Source organism: Onthophagus taurus, chromosome 1 (assembly GCF_036711975.1).
Source record: "Onthophagus taurus isolate NC chromosome 1, IU_Otau_3.0, whole genome shotgun sequence".
Lineage (NCBI taxonomy): Eukaryota > Metazoa > Arthropoda > Insecta > Coleoptera > Scarabaeidae > Onthophagus > Onthophagus taurus.
This window is the reverse complement of record NC_091966.1, coordinates 19,464,054-19,486,955: the sequence shown is the minus strand read 5'-3', so window position 1 is coordinate 19,486,955 and position 22,902 is coordinate 19,464,054. Positions and strand designations below refer to the sequence as shown.

General features: G+C 33.4%; 2 protein-coding genes across 6 annotated transcripts in view; one reads left to right on the top strand and one right to left on the bottom strand.

Moving 5' to 3' along the window:
* The first annotated feature begins 134 nt into the window (after window positions 1–134).
* Window positions 135–8,400, top strand: LOC111420425 (small ribosomal subunit protein uS7). Its single transcript, XM_023053405.2, has 5 exons — window positions 135–244; window positions 595–733; window positions 6,944–7,165; window positions 7,815–8,030; window positions 8,269–8,400. Exons 2-5 carry the CDS (start codon window positions 599–601, stop codon window positions 8,335–8,337), a joined length of 642 nt encoding a protein of 213 aa, XP_022909173.1. The 5' UTR covers window positions 135–244; window positions 595–598; the 3' UTR covers window positions 8,338–8,400.
* Window positions 8,401–12,172: 3,772 nt separating this feature from the next.
* Window positions 12,173–22,902, bottom strand: part of LOC111414277 (uncharacterized) — a 347,116-nt gene continuing 336,386 nt past the window's right edge. For 3 of the 5 annotated variants that reach the window (XM_071198115.1, XM_071198118.1, XM_071198117.1), the window contains 3 exons: window positions 21,803–22,818; window positions 19,855–20,211; window positions 12,173–13,703 (listed from right to left, as the gene is read on the bottom strand). In XM_071198115.1, the coding sequence (XP_071054216.1) occupies window positions 13,696–13,703; window positions 19,855–20,211; window positions 21,803–22,818 (1,381 nt within the window). In that variant the 3' untranslated portion in view covers window positions 12,173–13,695. The remainder of the gene's footprint in view (window positions 13,704–19,854; window positions 20,212–21,802; window positions 22,819–22,902) is intronic. The other 2 variants (XM_071198111.1, XM_071198125.1) reach the window with 1 other exon arrangement.

Genomic DNA, 22,902 nt, shown 5'->3' with positions numbered 1-22,902 from the left:
AAAAGATAATCATAAAATAAATGTATTTAAAACATTTAAATTATTTATAATTATTACCAATAATTATTTTAATTATAACAAACGATTTTAATGCATTTTTACTCATTAAAACTAAAAAATTAAACATTTTATACTCAAATTTCCCACTAGATGTCGCCATACTCCTTCCTCTTGTCGCTTTCTTGGCAGATGGCTCTTTCCGGTTCACGCTAGAAAATAGTGAACGTGTCTCGTATTTTTAAGAGTAAGTACGCTTTAATTATTGCATATTAAATCCTTTTTTGACGAAAATTATTAACAATAACTCCCACTAAATCATCCTTTACGTATATTATCCCATTATTTCAATTTTTCTCCGTTTTATTTTACATCTCCACGTGTTTACACCTCAAACAAGACTTCCATACAACAGTTTTTTTTAATAATAATTCGTTATAATGATGATTTTTGCATTTACTGACACCTCTTGACTTAATCTCATTGTAGACATAAGCAATATCTGATGATTTTTGATCTAATAACCTTAAATTTGTAATTTTTAAAAGTGAGGTTATGTTTGCTTATAAAGTGCGTTTTTCGGCTTTTTTGTTGCAGTACAATGGCTGATTTCGATGAGAATTTTGAAGAGCCGGTCGGCATGACCCAAATTGCCGCTATTGCAGAACTTCCAGAAATTAAATTGTTTGGAAGGTGGAGTTGCGATGATGTACAAGTAGATGATATGTCTTTACAGGTAAAATAAAGGTTAAATTTAAATTGTTTCTGTTTGTTGTTATTAATTCAGAAAAATTCCATCATGTGGCTTAACTCTTTGAAGCACAGAAATACAACAAAAAATTTTAATTGTTGCACAGAGTGTAAATACTATAATAAAACCATAAGTCACTAGTAAAATTGACTATACTGCATTGAAAAAGGTAGTAAATAACAGTAAAGTGGTTCCTTTCCTCCGAGTTTTAACGTTTGAAGGTGGGGCTGTAGTAGTCCCATCATGAAGGAAAGCGAATAGACATGAATAACTTAAAAATACAATATTATATAATATACAGGGCTTCCCAAAACTTCCAGGAAAGAGCTATAAGTTTTGAACGAGCGAAGAAAATAATTTAAAGATTTAGGGATCACTGAATGTAGTCATAAAAACTACATTCTTAAATAGTTTAGAACTTCCATGCATTGTGGAGTTTTTCTCTGTCAAGTTTTGCCTTATATTTTTTTTACCCCATAAATCAAAACCCAATATCTTAATTCTTTCAAGAACTATGAGGGGCTGACTACCAAATGGGAATATAAACTGTTTTCATGTTTTTTTGCACATTTATTACGATTTTTATATCAAATGTTCAAATTGTCGACATTCTTCGGTCTTGCAATGGCCCAAATGCTCATAAATGAAATTTTGAACCATCAGGAGCATATCCCTAGTGATGTTGGTGGTTTCTTCAAGTATGCGATTTTCCAAATCATTTATTGATTCTGGTTTTATTGCATACACTCTAGTTTTCAGAAACAGAACTACAGTTACGGTGTCACTGTCACAAAATAACATCTGCACCACAACATCTCTCTCATCTTAAATTTAAGTCTACTTATCTTCTTTTAATATTTAGTTAAAACAAACTTGTTTTCTAAAATTTGCTTTTATTAACTCCAAAAATGGCGCAAAAACTGGCCGAAAAAGAAAGAATCACTCTTTTAATGATTGGTGACTTTGGGGATAGAACAAGATCTTGGGATGAAGTGCGGCACATCTTCAATGAATTTTTTCATCAACGACCACCACTTTATAAATCAACAGTCGAAAAAAACCTCATAATTCTTGAAAGTATTAAGATATCTGGTTTTGCTTTATGGGGTGGTGTCTTTCCAACTAATCCCCTAAAAAACTCCACATTGCATGGAAGTTGTAAACTATCTAAGAATGTAGTTTTCATGACTCCTTTTTAGTGATCCCCAAATGTTCAAATTTTTTTCTTCGTTCGTTTAATACTCATAGCTTCGTTCCAGGAGGTTTGGAAAACCTGTATATTTAGTTAATTGATATTTCGGTGACTTATGCGCACGCATGCGCTTAAACAACTAAATAAGGCAATGTTAATCTTTATGTGACAATTACTTTGACAATTAGCTTTATTTTTTTATCATTGTCATTTTTTCTAATGGGATCACCACAGTCCCACAATGCAGCAATTGACAAAAAATAAGTGGGACTCCAGAGAACCCAACATGCTTCAAAGAGTTAATTAAAAAATCGACGATTTTTATTTTTAATCAATGTGAAATGACCCAAAAAAACAGGTTAAAAATAAAAAGAAAGTGTTGAAAGGTGTAGAACATACCGAAACATCACATTAAAGTTTCGATGTGATGTCACAAGCAATGTTAACCATGCATTTTCCTATTAAACCTGTCAACACCTAACCTACAAATTGCTTATTTTCTAGCCACGCGCAAAATCAATCTGATAAACTTAAAAGTAAAGTTATTTTCACTACACTAGGTGAGATTACGACGTATATTTTCGGATGAAACATCTTTGTTTTTCTTAGGTTTTCGATGCATAACGGCTGACTACCTGTCGTTAGATAGACTGTGTATCAATTGACTCTGTGTTAATACTAGAACTAACACTAGATCGAAAACTAGAAATATTAGGATTTAGTCGCACGTCTCTCAAGACGGCTAAAGCCGAATGATTCTAGGTCTTGTGTTAGTTGTAGTGATAGTGCTAGTGTAAAACTAGAACTAACACTAGAACTAGAAACATTCAGGTTTAGCCGCACGTGTCAAGATAGCTAAACACAAATGTTTCTAGGTCTAGTGTTAGTTCTAGTTTTTGTGCAATAAAAATATCCAACATAGTGATATCTTATGCTATTTAGAACTGGCATTAGACCTAGAACTAGAAACATTCAGGTTTAGCAGTCTTAAAAGACGCACAGCTAAACCCGAATCTTTCTAGTTCTAGGTCTTGTGTTAGTTCTGGTGGAAAACTAGAAATATATATCGGATTTAACCTTACGCGTCTCAAGACTGCTAAACCTGAATGATTCTAGTTCTAGGTGTTGTGTTTAGACACACGGCTAAACCCGAATGTTTCTAGTTCTAGGTCTAGTCTTAGTTCTAGTTTTACTGCAATAAAAAAATGCAACATAGTGATATCTTATGCTAACTAGCGCTACTTACCACTGTCACTAGAACTAACATTAGAACTAGAAACATTCAGGTTTCTTTTTTTTTCAAATGGATCGGAATAAAATGGAACGGAACGGAAATTTTAAAAAACAACGCGGCCCGGAACAGTGCGGAATTGTTTGGAACGAAACGAAATCGCCTGCATTGCTCACTGAGCGAATTTTTCTGTGGTTCCGCAGCCCCTTTCAGTATCTAGCAACATGTTTACGATGACCAAAACTATGCACGCAAATCCTGTCTGTTCATTTTAAGGTTATATTTATATCACCATTATCTCAATTTTTCATGAACCCACTTGCGCTTTTTACTGCTTTGCCTCTTGTTTTTTTTTTTTTCTAAACACAACGCCACAAACTTTTCGTCTGAGATATCCATTGCAAAACATTGCTATCTTCTTAATGCTCTCTAAGAAGATAGCAATGTTTTTTTGCAGGATTGTGCATAGTTTTGGCGCAAATGCGTTATTACGGGCATATTGTTTACTATTTATAAGTTTATCCGTTAACTTAATTTATTCTTAAACAAAACACAACAATGTAATCGTAAAAGCAACGCTAAACAACTATAAGTAAGCTAAACTTAAGCCGGGTTTATACAGACGATTTAGCTGTAAATTTAAATTTAAAAATTTAACTGTAAGAGTTAAATGTATTGAAACCCTATGTATCGTTTATACAAAGCTGTAAGATTTAGCTGTAAACATAAAGTTGGTCAACTTTTCTAAATTTACAGCGTCACACATGCACAAGACGACCTCAATCAGCTGTATCCAATGATCGGCCGGTGTTAATAGCGCGTTATAACCTAACCTCAACCGTTGTTTATTTCTGTGCCAACAAAATGAGTGAATTCGATGGAAAATTAATTAAAAATGTTGAGAACTACCGATATATTTATGATAAAAAATGTTTTGAACATAAAGATAAGATATTGGTAGAAAATGACAATACAAAAACCAGTAATATTTTGTTTCTTGAGGTTGCGATTCTGTAAATCTTAAATTCTGTATAAATCAATTTTTTTCTTAAAGCTAAATAAAATCCTTAAATCTAAATATTTAAATTTACAGCTAAATTCTGTATAAACCCGGCATTATAAGAAGTAAACAGTATGGCCATAATCAAGCATTTTCGCATGCTCTATGAAGACATTAGTGGAACGGATATCCGGCAACTATCCGACCATTCGTTAAAATCCGGCCGAATACCGGATAGTTACCAAATATCCGGCTTTGGCTGGATATTAAAAACCTATTACTTAGTACTCCAACATTCACAGGAATTAGTATCTTTTTTAGGTGTTGGACACTGCAGATAATAATCCAGTTCAGCCCCAATAGGATTTTTTTTTCATGTAATATAACTTTACTTATTTCCGGTTTGTCGTTAGCAAAGCACCTTATGGTAATTATCCCAATATCATATATAAGATCTCTTGTTGCTGTTTCGTCTAGTTTTCTTCTCTTCGCTTGTAATTCATCATAACATTCATTACTAACAGAACTGTCGCTGTTATCACTTTAAGTTGCTTCGTTTGTTAAATCTGCATCAAAAAAGTTCATTTTGTATCTTGGATCCAAATAAGTTAACATATCTTATCAGCTTTCTTATTAATTTTATTTTTATTCAAGTATTGCAATAATGTGGCAATGTAGGGTATCACTTCAGAGATGCGCCAGAAATTATAACCATAATGGAAGGATAGATATGTCCGGTATAGATAATATGTGGTATCCTGCTTTTCACAAAATCACTATCCGTTCCATCACTAGTCGAAAACCTAAGAAACAACCTTATTTCATCCGAAAATATGCGTTTTAACAAAATGTGCTGCGAAAATACACTGCCTCAATAAAGTCTCCGTACAAACTAAATTTTAAAACTTCTACAAAAAAATTAAAGATGGTACGCCTCCAAGGTAATGAAAAACAAATTTAATGAAATATAAGGAATTCGAATTGTAACATTTATTTCCAACTTGAACGTTTTTGGGATTTATTAAAAAATAAATACAAGAAAAAGAGTAAATTCACAAACTCAAAAAAAAATTTTTAAATAAACACTTAATAATTAATGGGATAACCCTTACTCTTGATAACTGCTTCTAATCTTCTCGGCATTAAAGCCACCAATTTTTGGGTAATAGCAGGATCTATTTTGCCCCATTCCCCCCTTATTATAGCATTTAATTCGTTTAAATTTTTTATGGGGTGTTGTCGTATTTTGCTCTTTATCCCATTCCATGGATGTTCTATGGGATTCAGATCTGGGGATTGTACAGCAGCCAGAAGCGCACAATTTTTACCGTGTGCTTGGGATCATTGTCTTGTTGAAAAGTAAATGATCTCGCAATCCCAAAATTTCTAGCACTTTCTAATAAATTATTTTTTAAAATATCAAGGTAATTAATAAATGCCATATTCCCTGCATCAGCAGCTGACATACACCTCCACAACGTAGCACTACCACCTCCATATTTTACTGTTGGGCACAAATTTTCTCGTTTGAATGGTCCGTTACGTTTTCGCCAAATTTTTAGTGTGTGAATCACAATGAAATAAATTAATTTTTGTTTCATCACTAAAAATTACTGATTTCCAAAATTCATCGTCTTTAGAAATGTATTTGTTGGAAATTCCAGCTATTTTGTACGGTTCTTTCACTCAATGCTCTCGGTCGTCCTGTACGAAACTATATTTTCGTACACCCCATTTTATTCTAATTATCTATAATATTCTGTAGTGACGAATGCGCTTTTTTTACAATTTTGCTCATTTCACCTAGTTAAGATAGGAAATCTTTTTGTAAACTAACAATCAAATCTCGAATGCTTTGTGAAATTTGGCGGTGTCTTGTACTCATTTTTAATAAATATGCAAAAAATTGAATACGACATCGAACTACAGTAGTCTTTTTGCGAGAATATACGCGTCTAGGGAATTAAGACTGGTGGGAGAATAATCTAAGGTAGCCCGTGTACGGAGACTTGTGCGTAGAATTTACGCTTTTTCTTGTATTTATTTTTTTATAAATCCCAAAAACGTTCAATTTCGAAATAAATGTTACAGTTCGAATTCCTTACATTTCTTTATTAATCCTAACAAGTTTTTCATTACCTTAGAGGTGTATCTTCTTTAAATTTTTTGTAGAAGCTTTGAAATTTAATTTGTACGGAGACTTTATTGAGGCAGTGTATATGGTTAGCACGGTCGATGACGTCACAAAAAGTGACGTCACGGCGAAACTTTAAAGTGATTTTTCGGTAAGTTTTACTCTTTTCCGCACTTTTTTTTTAAATTTTAACGGCTTACTTGAGTGACTTCCGGTCGATTAAAAAAAAAATATCGATTTTTAAACGACATGATGATTCTTAAATTATACTAATGTTTAGAATGTCCTTTCTAATGCTGCTTAATTGTATTCTTAAATTCTGTAGTTTCGCTAAGGACGAAATTAATGCATAATATCTTTTTGTATTCAAAATGAAAAATTTTTCATTTCGTAAAAGGATATTGTGCGGACAATTTATTTGAAATTTTAGACATAATTAAAAAATTTTTGTGCTAAGCAAATTCTAAATCAAAAATTTTTAATGTGATTATGATGAAATACCTTTATTTTTTTCTGACACCTCTTCAGAATAAAATTTGTTGATAATTACGGTCAATCTGATAATTTTTTTTCATTTTTAATATTATTTAAATTTTGATATTACCAAAATTTTTTTGTTAAATATTTACTTATTTTAGGATTACATTGCAGTGAAAGAAAAGAATGCTAAATATTTGCCTCACTCTGCTGGTCGTTATGCTGCTAAAAGATTCAGGAAGGCACAGTGTCCAATTGTGGAACGTTTAACAAATTCACTTATGATGCATGGTCGTAACAATGGAAAGAAATTAATGGCAGTCCGCATTGTTAAACACGCTTTTGAAATTATCCATTTATTAACTGGAGAAAACCCACTTCAGGTAAAAAAAAGATTATCAATTAAATCATTTTTTGTAATAATTACAGTAACACCTCAATATAACAGTCAAAATATTTTTAAATTATACTATTAATCTTATCTATTTCATGTATCAGTGTATTTAAAAAGAATTGTTCGCATTCATAGATAAAATCCAACTCAGGGTATTGCCTGAGTTGTTTATATGATATATAAATCAAGAACGGTAGTTCTAGTTTTAATTGTTATTCAGCACTGGATTGTTGTACATTTTTACTGAATTAAAAGTGGAATTAATACTAGGACTAGAAACATTCGGGGTTAACCATACGTCTTTTAAGACTGGTAAACCCGAATGTTTCTAGGTCTAGTGCATTACAATTATTCATTGCAATAGTTCAAAGTGCAAATTAAAAACTTTTCATATTATGTACACTCCATTCCCCATGTTAGTCTATTGATTGATTATTTGTCTTGATTATTAGTCTATTGATTATATTATATTGAGGTTTTACTATACAATGATGATATCCATTTACTTTCTGACACCTCTTCAGAAAATAAACCTTGTTGATACATATTTAAAAAAATTATCTGATTGTTTACTTTACATAAACAATAAATAAAGAATTTTTTATTTGTTCAAATTTTAAGTAATTGTTTTTATTCAGATTTTGGTAACTGCCATTATTAATTCTGGACCACGTGAAGATTCGACGCGTATTGGTCGTGCTGGTACTGTAAGAAGACAAGCTGTGGATGTGTCACCTTTAAGGCGTGTTAACCAAGCTATCTGGTTGCTTTGTACTGGTGCCCGTGAAGCTGCATTCCGTAATATTAAAACGATAGCTGAATGTTTAGCTGATGAACTTATCAATGCGGCAAAGGTAATAAAAAAATAATATATGTTTTTATTTTGAAACGTGGTCCTTTCTAATGCTGCTTAATTGAAATTCTCTTAAATTTTGCAGTTTCGCTAAGGACAAAATTAATGCATTGTATCGTTTATTCTAAACGCTAAATTGTGTTTAGAAAGAAAGGATGTGATGTGAACAGTTTTTATAAAATTAAATTTTAGTTTATTAGGGTTTGTTCTGTTGTTTCATGTTTGTTTTTTCTTTATAGGGATCTTCAAACTCTTATGCTATTAAAAAGAAGGACGAATTGGAACGTGTAGCGAAATCTAATCGTTAAAAAGTGTATTTATATGGTGTTCCTTTACATTGTATGTAATGGAATAAAAAATAAAAATGTAAAGATGTTTTTTAAAAAAAATTCCTTTGAGTATCTAAAAATCCTTATATTTTAAACTTCCTTTGAACGTTTTTATTAAGTGACTTTTGCCATCTCTAGATAGTTAACCTGAGGATGATAACAAAAAATAATAGTATCCCAATCAAAATTAGCCTGCTTCTATAATGGCACGAAATTACAAAATAATTTGATAGAATTATTACTTCCCTTTTTACTTATTAATGCGTAATAGTACTTGAGAATTATTTTCAAATTTAATCACAATACTTAACATACATACGTTCGCAGATACTTACAAAATATTTTTTAAACCCCTTGTTCTCCTAACGTACCAGTATTGAAAAAGATCACAGTTTAGTAAATTGGTAATTGTAATGAAAGACAGTAAGCAGGTTCAAATAAAACTAACAATATAAAAATCTTAAAACACTTTATTTTAATATATAACAAAAAATTGATAAAATGATGGTGTGTAATATTCTAATTTTAGAAAAGTTTTTTGTTTGAAAAGAATGCATTGTTACCTCAACAGGACTAGACTACTTTTTTCTAGGTATAAAGTGTTCTTTTTATTAGTAATTAGTAATTACTAATAAAAAGAATTGATTACGTCAAAATTTTCAACGTATAATATACGTCGTATTTTATTATGATATGAAAAAGAAAGGTAGAGGGGCGCCATAAAAATTGTTCTAAAGAAATATCCATGTTGCAAGATTAATGATCAAAATAAAAACCATAAAATAACTTCTAACTTGCTTTATTAACTTTTGTAGTCCTCCTAGTTTCCGGTTACCCCATCATCGGCGACAAGGTCAATCAAGACGACACCATTAGTTATTTTACATTCATCCTCATTTTGAATATCCATCAGATATCAATAATTCATAATACAATAAACTTTATAATATAATACAATATCAATATAATAAAATAATACAATATTATTTTAAAGTGATTTAATACAATATCACTTTTCTATGATTTTTGCTCCGGTTTTCTTATAATTTCATTGACTCGCCGATGATGGGGTAACCCGAAACTAGTACGACTACAACTCTTAATAAAGCAAGTTAGAAGTTATTTTATGTTTAGTTTATTATTTATAATAACTTTACTTTTTGCAATTTGATTTGGCCGTTCTCGAGTTATTCGATTTAAAAAAAAAAGCTCTAGCAGACATTTGTTCAAAAGATCAGAAAACACTTGATTTTTGGGATATCAATTTAGGATGCAGAACATGCTTAAGCAACATGATGGAGTGTGTTTTGATGCCGAGAACGGCTATCTAGATCGCTTGGTCACTTTACTATGGCACGTTAACTTTTCGAAATTTGGAAACACCATAACTTCATTTTTTTAAATGGCCGTTAGTCGTCTTCGGCGTCTCATTTTACATCTTTTATACCTTATATGTCCTATACCTAACATTAATAGTTTGGGAAATAATTAGGGTTTTTTAAAAATGCGCACATATCATACTGATATTAACCTAGTATGCCATGGAAAACAAATGTTAGATGACTTATTGACAAACGTCAAACTCTGATTTACGTTGTGCAGAATGTTTAATGAAAACTATCTACATTTACCTCCGATGACAAAAGGTAAATTTAGAAGGATAGAAGCACATTTTTTGCATTTTGGACTAATTAATCACTTATTAAACTGACCAAAAAATGTAGTAGATTACGCAGCGGAAGAGGTGATGAATACCTTGGCTTATTTCGAGCACACTCCCAACACCTCAATTCGAGCTGCCAAAGAAGATCTGGGAATTATACTACGAACTTTGTCGAGCTTTCCATGTATAAAAAATAAATTAACAATTTCTTGATTTGTGTAAATATCATTTTCGTTGTTGTCATCGATTTTAACTTTTTTTGGTATTAATATTAAGGCACCTAACCGAAATTATTAGCTCACATGCGTCAAGTGACGTAAACAAGTGAGTCTTTGACAAGAACTCATTGAAAAGGCTTGTTTTTCATGGCACACTAGGCTAAATATCCTTGTGATATGTGTGCATTTTTCAAAAACCCTAATTATCTCCCAATCTATTAATGTTTAGGTATAGAATATATGGGATATAAAAGATGTAAAATGAGACACCGAAGACGACTAAGTACTAAAATATGGGGGGCGCCATTAAAAAAATGAAGTTGATACTTTCAAATTTTGAAAAGTTAACGTGCCATAGTAAACTGACCAAACGTTCTAGACAGCCGTACTTGGCACCAAAACATACTCCATCATGTTGTTTAAGCATGGTCTGAATCCTAAATTGATATCCCAAAAATCGCGTGTTCTCTGATTTTTTGAACAAATGTCTGCTAGAGCAGATTTTCTTAGATAAAATGGAATAACTCGAGAACGGCCGAATGAAATTGCAGAAAGTAAAGTTATTCATGAACCTTGAAAATAGACAACTCCAAATATGTAAAAATATACCGGGTGTTTAAAAAAAAAAGCAGATGGCAACTTCCGGTATAACTGGAATATCATTTTCTGATACCGCTAAAAAATAAAAATCCAATGACACCTCGCAATCAAATTTTGGTTAATTAGTTTTTATGATATTAATTAATAAAAAATCGAGAAAAATGCGTCATGTTATGACGTCATCCGCACGTATCGTATGCACGGATATTGTTCTCTTTTCAAAATCCTGAACGGAATTCCGTTCAAGCGATGCGTCCGATGCGCATTAATGTGCTTTATGCCATTTAAAATAATGTAAATAATAATTTTGGTTCGTTCCGTCTCTCCGACGTGTCCGGGAGTCCATCCGATTCGTCCAAGTGCGCGCTTATTAGTGGTGGAACGGATATCCGGTCATTTTTTAAAACCGGCCGGATACCGGATAGATACGGCCAAAGCCGGATATTAAAAATCTATTACTTAGTACTCCACCATTTACAGGAATTAGTATCTCTTTTAGGTGTTGGATACTGCAGATAATAATCAAGATCAACCCCAATATGACTTTTTTCATTGAATACAACATTATTTATATCGAATTTTGCAATTTTCGCCGATTAAATTTTAATAATTCGTATAAAATCGATTTCTTGGAATATGAGTATGAAAGTTTCCCAAAATGTTAACAATGCTCTTTCCAATAAACCAACACGTTTTGAAAAATAACTTTTAGTTTTTGAGAAAACAATATTTGAAGTTTTGATCAAATTTTCATGTTGCAATTTTCATCGATAACTTTCAAAATTCGCTATAAAATTCATTTCTTGAATTCAAATTCATTCGATCCTTATGGAAATATCGCCAAGTATTAATTAAAGTATCCTCTTTTTAGAGTTGCTTCGTTAGTTAAATCAGCATCAAAAAAGTTCATTTTGTATCTTGGATCCAAGTAAGTTGACATATCTTATCAGCTTTCTTATTAATTTCATTTTTATTCAAATATCGCAATAATATGGCAATGTAGTATCACTTTACAAATAATGTCCCCTTAAATAACGAGCGGTATCGACGGATATCGACATGCATTCTTGTGGCGTTTGATTTTTCTACTGTCCTGCTAGAAATCTAAGAAGTAGAGCGTCTTTTAATAGTTTTAAGATTAATACAAACAAATTACTGTGAAATTACTAAATCATTGATTAAAATCGTGTTTTAAATCAAGTATGTGATTTAAATACTTTATGTAAGTAAAATACGACGTCCAGTCTGGAACACTCGTTTTTTGACTATTGAAAGAATTCGGTATGAGTTAATAAATAGGACAAATAAACAGTAGGAAAGAAAAGATATAAAACACTTCAAAAACATGAACTTTATTTAACCATTTCATTTCACAAAGATGAGTACTCATGTTGAACTGAGATTTTAAGCGTAACAGAGGGGACAATGAAAGGGACCCCATCCGTTTGTATACCTCTCCCTAATGTCATTCTCTATGCAGTCTTTTGAAAATTCTCTTCATGTAATAAAACCCTGTTAGTTCAACTGTGTGGTCCTACAAATGTATCTTGAATGATAGAATCGAGTCGGTTGATTCTTTATTTTTAATGCGAGAGCTAAAACTGGCGGCTCTACTAAAAAACGGATAAGTTTACGAATTTTTCTGTTCAGTTGATGGTTATTAATTATTATTACAATCACGAATTAATCTGTAAACTTATCGTTTTTAATTAATTATTGTATACACTGTAGTCCGTTTTACTGTAAGTGTGTACTCTATTAGGGTCACTTTTACTATCTCCTTGTGAAACTAAGAAACTGTTTATGGTTAAAATCTGGAATAATCTACCAGGTTATTTCAACAAGAAAATAGTAAAAACGACCCTTAAATGTGTTTGATTATTTAACTTTTTTTGATACATGACTTTTTCGACTATCTTCTATACACCGTAAATTTTATTTATTTTTGACAGTTATTTTTTAATGTCTACGTTTATATGATGCTGGAAATCATCCGTAAAATCTGAACTTTCTACGACAATACATGCAGTATACAGCACATTATAAAATGAATCACATTAAACAGTTATTATTGAGTAATGTCTCACAGGGCTTGGTATACATTTAATAAATAACATGGAAGTCACAAAATTTTCCAATTAGACTAATTAGATTAAATTTTAATCTTTGATTTCTTACTTTTTTTAAGTACGAACTAGATTTATATTGGAACGACGTTATGTGTTAGCAAAGGAAAACTTTGCATCCACCAAGTTAGGTGTGATCTCGAATTAACGTACTACAAGGGTTTATAAATATGTATGTAGTCCTTTTTAAACAACAATCAGTGAATCATATTCCAGCAGCAAATTAAAATTTAGTACAAAGAAATTATCAATAAAAATTGCAATTCTTCAAAAAAATACTGATGAATACAAAGCAAATTCGAAATTGATAAAACAATTTATACATATTGTATTATAAAATACTAGACAAACGGTACATCAGAACCGTAAAACAAACAAAAAAAAATCTAAAAGGATTGCCACACAACAAATACTTAGCAGTCGTAATCTAAACAATAAATAGCTATAGTCTACATTTATCTAATTCATGTTTTCATCAAGAAAGTCTATCTATATCATAAACACACGGATAACGTTAACACAAAAAAGTTTTTTTCTTTATTTTTATTAATTATATTTTCGTCGACCGCATTAACCGCTATTACATTTATGATTATTTATTTGGCTTTATCCGATGGATTAATAAATTATGAGCTAACTACCGAAGGTGGATGTATCAGTCAATGAGTGTTGGTCCTTATTGCATGTTGGACGGGGATGTCCAGAGCCCTACCGGCATTAGAGGCAAACGTCAAAACACTAAAATAAAAAGATATCGAAATATTAAGATCTGAATTGAAAACTGTTAAGTTTGAGTTTTAGTTGTATAAACAAAAGCGAAGTACAGTTAGTCACAAAAATCTGCACACACCACCTAAAATAGCGATATCGCAACAAAGACCATTAAATTCATTTTTGTATTACATCTAAAACTACTTCTCTTTATTGGCGAGCACACCACATAAAATAAAACTAAATCAAGTGCTCCATAGACAGAGCAAAAAATTGAATATTGACAGATAAATCTCACAAAAGTCAACATACAGTTACACATTTGATACAACAGAGCTTACATTTCTACTTAATATTTATGTTTAAAAAGTTTGTGTTATAGTTTCTAGTTAACTTAGTAGTGAATATTATATTTTAAGAAATGAGGGAAAATCATATGGCGAATTAGCTAAAACTGTTGGCAAAAGTCGAGCAACAATCCAAACCATTATAAAAATTTTTAATTTAAATGGAAGTGTATTAAATAAACCACGTATTGGTAGCCCAACAATTTTAAATCAACGTGATATCCGGATAATTTTAAAACGGGCGAAAGAAAATCCCAGAACATGTGCTCCTCAACTGGCAAAAGAAATTCAACAAGCTACCCATAAAGTCGTGCATCCAGAAACTGTACGTAGAGTGTTAAGATTTAATGGATTTAATGGACGAGTTCCACGAAGAAAACTTTTGATTTCTCAATAAAACAGGCAGAAAAGGATTGAATTTGCTAAAAGATATTTTGCAAGTGACTTTGAATTTTGGAAAACAGTTCTATTTATTGACGAAAGTAAGTGTAATATTTTCAAATCGGATGGTAGAGGTAAAATTTGGCGGAAGGCAAACCAAGAAATAGAAGCAAAAAATTTGCTCCCAACGAGAGTCTTATGCTCTATAAGGGTAGATTGGGGTGGATTCAGTATATGCCTCTAAAAAAAGCCAGATTCGGCATCAAATCTTATATGTTATGGGAATCGAAATCCGGATATATTTAGTCATTATCTATACAGGAAAGGGAGCAATAATTGATAATAATTATAAAGACCAGGGAATGGGAATACAAATTGTCATGTCTTTGATGGGACCCATTTCGAATTTAGGACACTGTCTCACCACCGACAATTTTTATACATCCCCGACGCTTGCGGACATTCTTTTACATTTCAAAACCGATATATTTGGTACTATGAAATTGAATAGAAAATATGTGCCAAAAGATCTGCAAAAGAAAAAGTTGAGAAAAGGAGACATAATGGCATACCAGAGAGGAAAAGTCTGTGTAAGGAAATGGAAAGACAAAAGGACGTTCTTATCAACAATTCACAATACAGACATGATAGACGTTGAAAGAAGGCAAGATTTATCATTGATTACAATAATTCTATGAGCGGTGTTGACAAAGTTAATCTAACAAATTATCCTATTATCAAAAAGCGGGGAAAGAAGTATATTATAAAATGTTTCAACACCTTCTTGATCAGACAATTTGGAATTCTTTTGTTATATAGATTTTATAACATTTAGATTAAACAAACAAGTTTATTTATTATTAATTTTATAGCATTATTTTCTTAAAACTAAGGCAAATGCTCAAATTATTTGCCGTCGGCACTAATACAAGCTCTGCATCGTCACAGAAAAGATCTTTTTACTAGTTGTGCAAATCTCTTTGCATTTATTTCTTCTGCTGCTCTATAAATATTGTGGCGCAGTTCGGCAAGATTTTCAATCGGTTTTTAATACACTGTTTCTTTTATGCAATCCTAATAAGAAAATCAAGGGGATTTAGACCCAGAGAATGAGGAGGCCACGTAATCGAACCACGAGATCTTTACCCAATCCATCTTTCTGGGTATTCTGTATGCAATCCCGTACAGGACAAGCATAATGAGCTGGGCAACCATCTTGTTGAAACCACATTTCTCTGTAGATATTGAGTGGCACGTCTTCTAACAAAGTTGTTAAATAATTTTGGAGGAAATACAAATAACATACGAAAGTAAGAATTTTTTAAATAACGCGTTTTTGGCAGAAAAACAAGCAATAATATTTTTTAGGAAAAGAAAAATGGTAAGTGTTACCATTTTGGAATCTTGACCAAACAGGCCATCTTTTAAAATAACTTGCCAAGGGTGTTGTACTAGTCCTTTGTTTAGAAATCGTGTGTCAAACTTAATAGACATAAATTCTTTCAACCTTAATTCAATCAAACTGATACTTTTTCTTGCAAAACTAACGATTTTGTTGTTCGATTTGTGACTGCTATAGTAGCATGGTTCATGAGGAATACATTGTTAAAAAAATCACTATTAAATTGCGAACATTTCTGACCGTAGTACCTAAAGATATGATGTACGGGAACGATTTTTAACAATTTCCAAAAATATGTCTATTACCACTTAACTAAGAGACATAGAATTTTTTTCTTATTTTTACCAGAACAATTGGCCTCTCACCCGGTGCCCGCTTGACGTTTAGTTTCGAGACACCTGTATATACAAAACAGGGAAGTCTGAAATCTCATTTGGAATTTCTATTAGATCTCGTTCAAAAAGTTATTGAAAAATATGGAAAAGTTGAAGAAAAACCCAAACGTCCATCAACAACACCATCTCCAATACGTTTAATTGGTAGACATTTTTTAGAAACGATACCACCTACGGCAATTAAGGATAAGCCAACCAGACAGTGCAAAGTATGTTGTTCACGGAAGGAGAACGGCAAAAAAGTTCGAAAAGAGACTAGATACTACTGTCCAAGTTGTAAAGTGGGATTGTGCATTGAATATTTTAAAATATATCATCCCAAATTTCTTATTGAATAAATTCAACTGTTTTAAAATTTTTTGTTGAATAATGTCAGATTCCTGCCCAATTTTTAAGACTTAAAGAAATATAAAATAAAATAAAATAAGGTGACAGTTTTTAGACACCTTTTCTTACAAAAATGAAACACTTAAGTGGTTAAACATGGTGGAGGGACCATAGACGTTATTTGGAAATATTGCCAAGCAATTTGAAAACATCAGCAGAGCGCGTAGGGCTTGAAAATCGGCGGGTCTCATGTTGTCCGGGAATGGATTCTTTATAACGTACCAAAACAACTCTACATTCACCGCCCCAATCGCCCGATCTCAACCCTATTGAACACATTTGGGATGAGGTAGAACGAAGGGTTCGTAAATACAATGTTAAAAATAAGCAATAGTTAAAAGATGCGCTAGACAAAGCTTGGGCTGAAATACTAGTCAGCGTAACAGAGAATCTCTAGGCAGTTCTCCATTTGCAAGGTGGACCTACAAAATATTAAAATTTTTGTATTTGACTATGATTAATTTAATAACTTCAAGTTTTATACATGTATAGGTATGTAGACTTTTGTGAGCTGTTAATTTTAGTTCAAATTTTTTTCCTAATCCTTGTATTATGATAAAATAGTAATGATGTTTCAAAATTGTCTACATTCAGATAGTAATCCATATTTTTAAAACGAAATGTTCAATATTACGTATTATTTAACTGGAGTGAATTTACTTAGTGTATGTAGACTTTTATGACTAACTGTAGGTTAAATGACAATGTAAAAATATAACAAAGCGCCACTAATTGTAACTTGTTACGTTCTGTCAAAGCAACATCTCATTGAAAGCTTAATAAAAATATATAACCCAACAGGTTATGGGCCCAGAATATGCCAGTACATGCAAGGTAGGCTAAAAACATATAAAAAAAAACAGTAAACACTATTAAAAAAAGGGACACATTAACAAAAAGTGGGAGACTAAACACGAAAAAGAGGTTACAAAAGAAAAAAAGGAAAAAATAAACAAGTAAACATGGCAACGAGATCGGAAGAAATTGCTCAAATTGAAAAACTAGCGGATGGAGAAACATTTTAGGTATGGAACTTCCAGGTTAGAAGTTTACTTAAATCACATGACCTTGACACAATTGACTAAAGCAGAAGGAAAAAATGAATAAAAAAGAAAAGATGCAAAAGTACAAAGTATAATAACCACCACCATTGAGAAGAAAATTTTAATGTCGGAATACACGAGCTTAGTTTTGTAAGCTAGGATAGCAAGCTAGATAACTGTCCTGGCTTGCTGCCCTCGCTTGGAAGATGCTAGTGCTGTTTACATGATACCAGTAATTTTAAGCCAGCCAAGCCAGTACCATTTCAGACGATTGACGGTATTCCCCGGCCACACGAAGCTAAACCCAAGCCAGGACAGCGAAATCGGTGGTGGGGAAAGCTTACTAGCTTTAAAAATAGAACGGCAAGTTATTAAACTATAATGGCTTTAGACACTAGCTTACCAGCCTGGAATAAAGCTAGTTTTGTATACACGAAGACAGATGCACTAGTTTGTTAGCTTACTAGCACTAGCTTGCTATCCTAGCTTACAAAACTAGGCTCGTGTATTCCGGGCATAATGCATATTATAAACTGTAATACATCATCGGAGATGTACCTACAAGAAAATGACTAGTATTTATCAAAGGGATAATGAGATGTAAAAGTGTAATCTTCTACAGGAGTTTTTTAATTTTACGTACGAAAAGGAAAATTATATGATGATAAACATTGGAAAATTAGAAAATGTAGCTGTTCGTTGCAATGCTTTAAATCAAAAAATTGATGATGACATGTTGATGTCAAAGGTTATACCAACCTTACCAAATAATTACAGATTCTTCAAAACCGCATGGGAGTCTACATCTATAAATGAAAGAACTTTAACAAACTTGATATCAAGATTAATAAAAGAAGAAGAATTATTACAAAGTAAACTAAATAATGAACCAGTTTAGATCAGATTTACATCGGTAGAAAAAACTTGCTTCAATTGTAAAAAACCAGGACATATCGGAACATTTTGTAAAATTACAGAAGATAAAAAGAAGGAAATAAATGAAGAAATAGTGTGCTTCAAGTGCAACAAAAAAGGCCATATTGCAAGAAACTGCAGGGAAAATAGTGGAAAGAAGAACAAAAAGACAAATGTGGAATATGCAAGAATCACGCTGCAAAGGATTGTTACTTTAGAAATAAAGAAACGGAAACAAAAACAGCTTTTTCTTACAGAAGAAATAAAAATGGAAATAACGGAGAATAACGTATACCAAAGAATTTTAAAGTAGTAATGACAGGAAATAAAAATACAAATGGTCTCTATACGATAAACATAAATAGTGCAGGAGAATATAAAGAAAGTTTACTAACAACTCATCCTATGACATAATTAAAAGAGTTTCACCAGAAAATGGGACATATTAATACTAACAGTTTAAAGAAATTAATCAGCCAGAACATGGTTACGGGAATAAACATAAGCAAGAAAGACTTGATAAGTGAAACATTTTGTAAGGTGTGTCTGAAAGCTAAACAGACGAGATTACCGTTTAAAAATCAGAGAACAGGAGTAACAAGAATTTTAGAAATGCTACACACGGACGTAGTCGGACCAATTGAACCAACAACATGGGTTGGCAAGAAATATTTTATGACTATTCTTAATGATTTTAGTCACTATACTGTTATTTATCTACTGAAATATGCTCACTTTCATATGAAATCCACCAACCACTAAAATTCAAACTACAATTTTGAAACTTCGGTAAAATGCTTTATTATCAACTAAGAAACGATGAAAGTTTCCGCCGAAAAATCTCAACTGTTATGTTTGCTGTACCTTTGTTATCTCCAACTTTCAATATTTTTTTCCTAGCAATTAATGAATTTGCCCCACAAAATGTCAGTTTATTTGATTGTCAAACTCCCAAGTAGACACCTTGTAATGCCCCCAGTGCGACGTCGTCGAAATTTTGCCCATATCAATTACTTTGATAGGGTCTGAATTATCGGTGTGAAAGAGGCGTCTCTCATTTCGAGAGATTGGGAGAAAGCTGAATCGGGACCACACTACAGTTGCTCGGATATAGTGTTGTAAACTTCGTTTTTGTTCACTGGGGTGTGTTAAGTTTGAGTTTTAGTTGTATAAACAAAAGCGAAGTAGGTTAAATGACAATGTAAAAATATAACAAAACACTACTTAGTTGTTACGTTTTCTCAAAGCAACATCCCATTGAAAGCTTAATAAAAAATATAACCCAACAAGAACAAAAAATTTGCTTACATTTGCCAGAATGTCCAACGGTCAACACTTCAATAGGCAGTGATCCTCGTCGCCGAGCCAGCAGCATATCGGGATTCTCATTGCGGCGCAGCAGAAGTCTCGTCCACGAGTCTGAAGCCGCTTCGGGAAGGCAAACGGTTTCGGGCCCGCCCGAGCTGCGCCTTCGGAGATGCTTCTTCCGACGCCCTGCTTTGCCATTAAGACTAGTATGTCGGGTCAATTGATCTCTACGCTCCATTGCTAACGGCGGTAAATCGGTCGGCGCTGAACCTCTCCGTTCTTGACATTGCCAGGGATTATTATTGGATTGTTCGATATTGCTTATATGATCATCACAATTTCCATCATCTTCAAAACCTTATAACAAAAATATTTCATTAGGATATTATTATTATAAATCTTTAGTAAACTTTACTTAACAAAAAATGGATTCAAGATTCAGGGGTATGCTGATGACCTGATAATCACAATACGAGGTAAATATGACACAATCGTAACTCAACTAATGCAGAAAGCGCTGGTACTTACCAGCACTTGGTGCAGAAGCAATGGGCTCAGCATCAATCCAAACAAAATCGAAATATTCTCTTTCACTTGAAGAAGGAAGCTACAATTCAGAGCACTCACCATTGAAAGCAAAACTATTAACCTCAAAACAGAAGTTAAATACCTAGGGGTAATACTAGACAGTAAATTAAAGTGGAATTCCCACTTAGACAAGGTGAGGAAAAAGGCCATTATGGCTAACCAGATCTGCCGCAGGCTCCTAGGAAGGATCTGGAGTCTCAAACCACGAATGGCTCATTGGACCTACGTAGCAATAATCAGACCCATGGTCGTCTAAGCCTCACTGGTTTGGTGGCTAACAACAGCTGGCACAAATCCAGCAGTTAGCATGTCTTAATATAACGGGTGCAAAGAGATCTTGTCCAACGGCTGCTCCTGAAGCCCTACTTGGTCTCACCCCACTCCATTTTTACATACAAAAGGAAGCAGCTTTAAGTGCGTTATCACTGAAAACAGGACCCATGTCTAAATCACTTGATAGAAATTAACACGGACTTTATACCGACAGAATATGATTTCGACCAACCGGATAAGGTCATATTTAGAACCAGGGATGATTGGACGAAGGGTGAGTCTCAACTAAAAAGAAGAGCCCTTGCCTGGTACATGGATGCTTTAAAGACAGTTGGATCCGGAGTAGGGATGGGCATCAGTGGACCAAATAGCCGCATTAAATTGCACCTAATATAACCATTTTTCAAGCAGAAGTACTTGCTATAAACTTCTGCTCTGTTTTGAACCTACAAAAGGGACAGAAAAGTGCATTCATAAACATTTTCACAGACAGTCAGGCCGCTCTAAAGGCAATTCAGGCCTACACGTGTGACCCCGCACTGATCAGAGAGTGTACCAGCAACCTGGGAGAACTCGTTAGAGGCAATGATGTTACTCTATGGTGAATTCCAGGTCACAGCAACATTGAGGGCAACGAGAAGGCGGACATGCTGGCCAGAGAGGCAGCGAATACGCCCATCATTGGACCCCAACTCGGTTGTGGACTACAAAAAAGCCACCTAAAACAAATAATCAACAGTTGCGAGGCTTCAAAGGTAGCCTTACGCTGGAAAGAACTTCCAGGTCACAGACAAAACAAAATCAACAAGGTTTTATGTCTCAGCAAATCTAAAGACGCTCTCAGGTTACCTGACCGGCCATGCGCCCCTAAAATACCACCTCTTTCACATTGGACAAACTGAGGATCAAACTTGTCGACTTTGCAACGGCGAGCCAGAGACAAAAACAAAATTTTCGGTAAAGTTCTTTTGACACCTACCGACAAAAGGGAACAAGACCTTGAGGCAATGTTAAGGTTCATCAAGGACCTACATTTTCCCTAAACTTTTGGAGGGCTAAAGTTACAATAATAATAAAGTTTACTTACGTCTGTGGGAAGTAATTTCTACAGGTACTGAGCCGCGCCTTAACGTTTGGGGATCTGTCAAGTACAGCCCCCCGCCAGCAGGGGGTATATTCTCGTCAGTACGCGTTTGAGCAACAGGTGCCGAACCTCTTCGTTTCGACAACGAAGTTACGGTGCCATTTCGACGTGGATCGACGTTTTCCTTTTCGTATCGTTGGCCGATATCGGATATTTTTGGTATTTTACTCGCTTTCTCTTTTTCAACGGTATCCGGTTCGCGCTTTCCAGACGCCGATGGTTTTTGATTCATTGGTACATCTAGTATTTCCGAAGGTCTACCGTTATTTGGACTTAACACTGCTATTGACGGAATTGTGTATTGTGGAAGATTTGATATGTTTTCATCAGAAATATTCGAAGAACTTGATTTGCTCTCTATACAAAATAAATAATTTAATATAATTGCAAGTTTTATATTGGATAGAAATTTACCTTCTCGAACTGATTCTGCACACGTTGACATTTCCACAGTAGCAGACATATACCGAGTTCGAATATAAGGATTTGGGGGTGGGAAAGTTTGCTGTCTAGTGAGAGCTTTAATAGGACCGGAGAGCCCTTGTAAAACGCATGTGAGCTTACTAGCAGCCGCGCTGCTTGTCATGGATGCTATACTAGGTTCTGGTAAAAGGTTTTCTGCGCTAAGCGGCCGTTCTGGATCGTTTTCGGTCATAGAGTGAGACGAATGATGAAGACCTCCACTGCTATTTGATAGCAAGGATAATTGGGAGCTGTATTTCATCAATTCGTCTTCTTCGCGCAAACCGCTAGACACTCGAGATTCCGTTCTTACTGGACTATTACCAGACTTTCCAGATTGTGCCGATGCACTTCGACCTATTGGTAGACTTTCTCTCCTATAGATCGTTCTGGGCAGTGGTGGTTGTTCCATATTTACCGGTACTGAATGTCGTCGTACTCCTAAAGCACTTTCTAACGTTGGCACCGCCAATGATTTTCTTCTAGATTCTTTATTACTACAAAAAAATCATTTTTATTAGCAGAATATAAATCACAATCGATATTAATCATAATTTTATCAACTCCAATTAAAATATTTG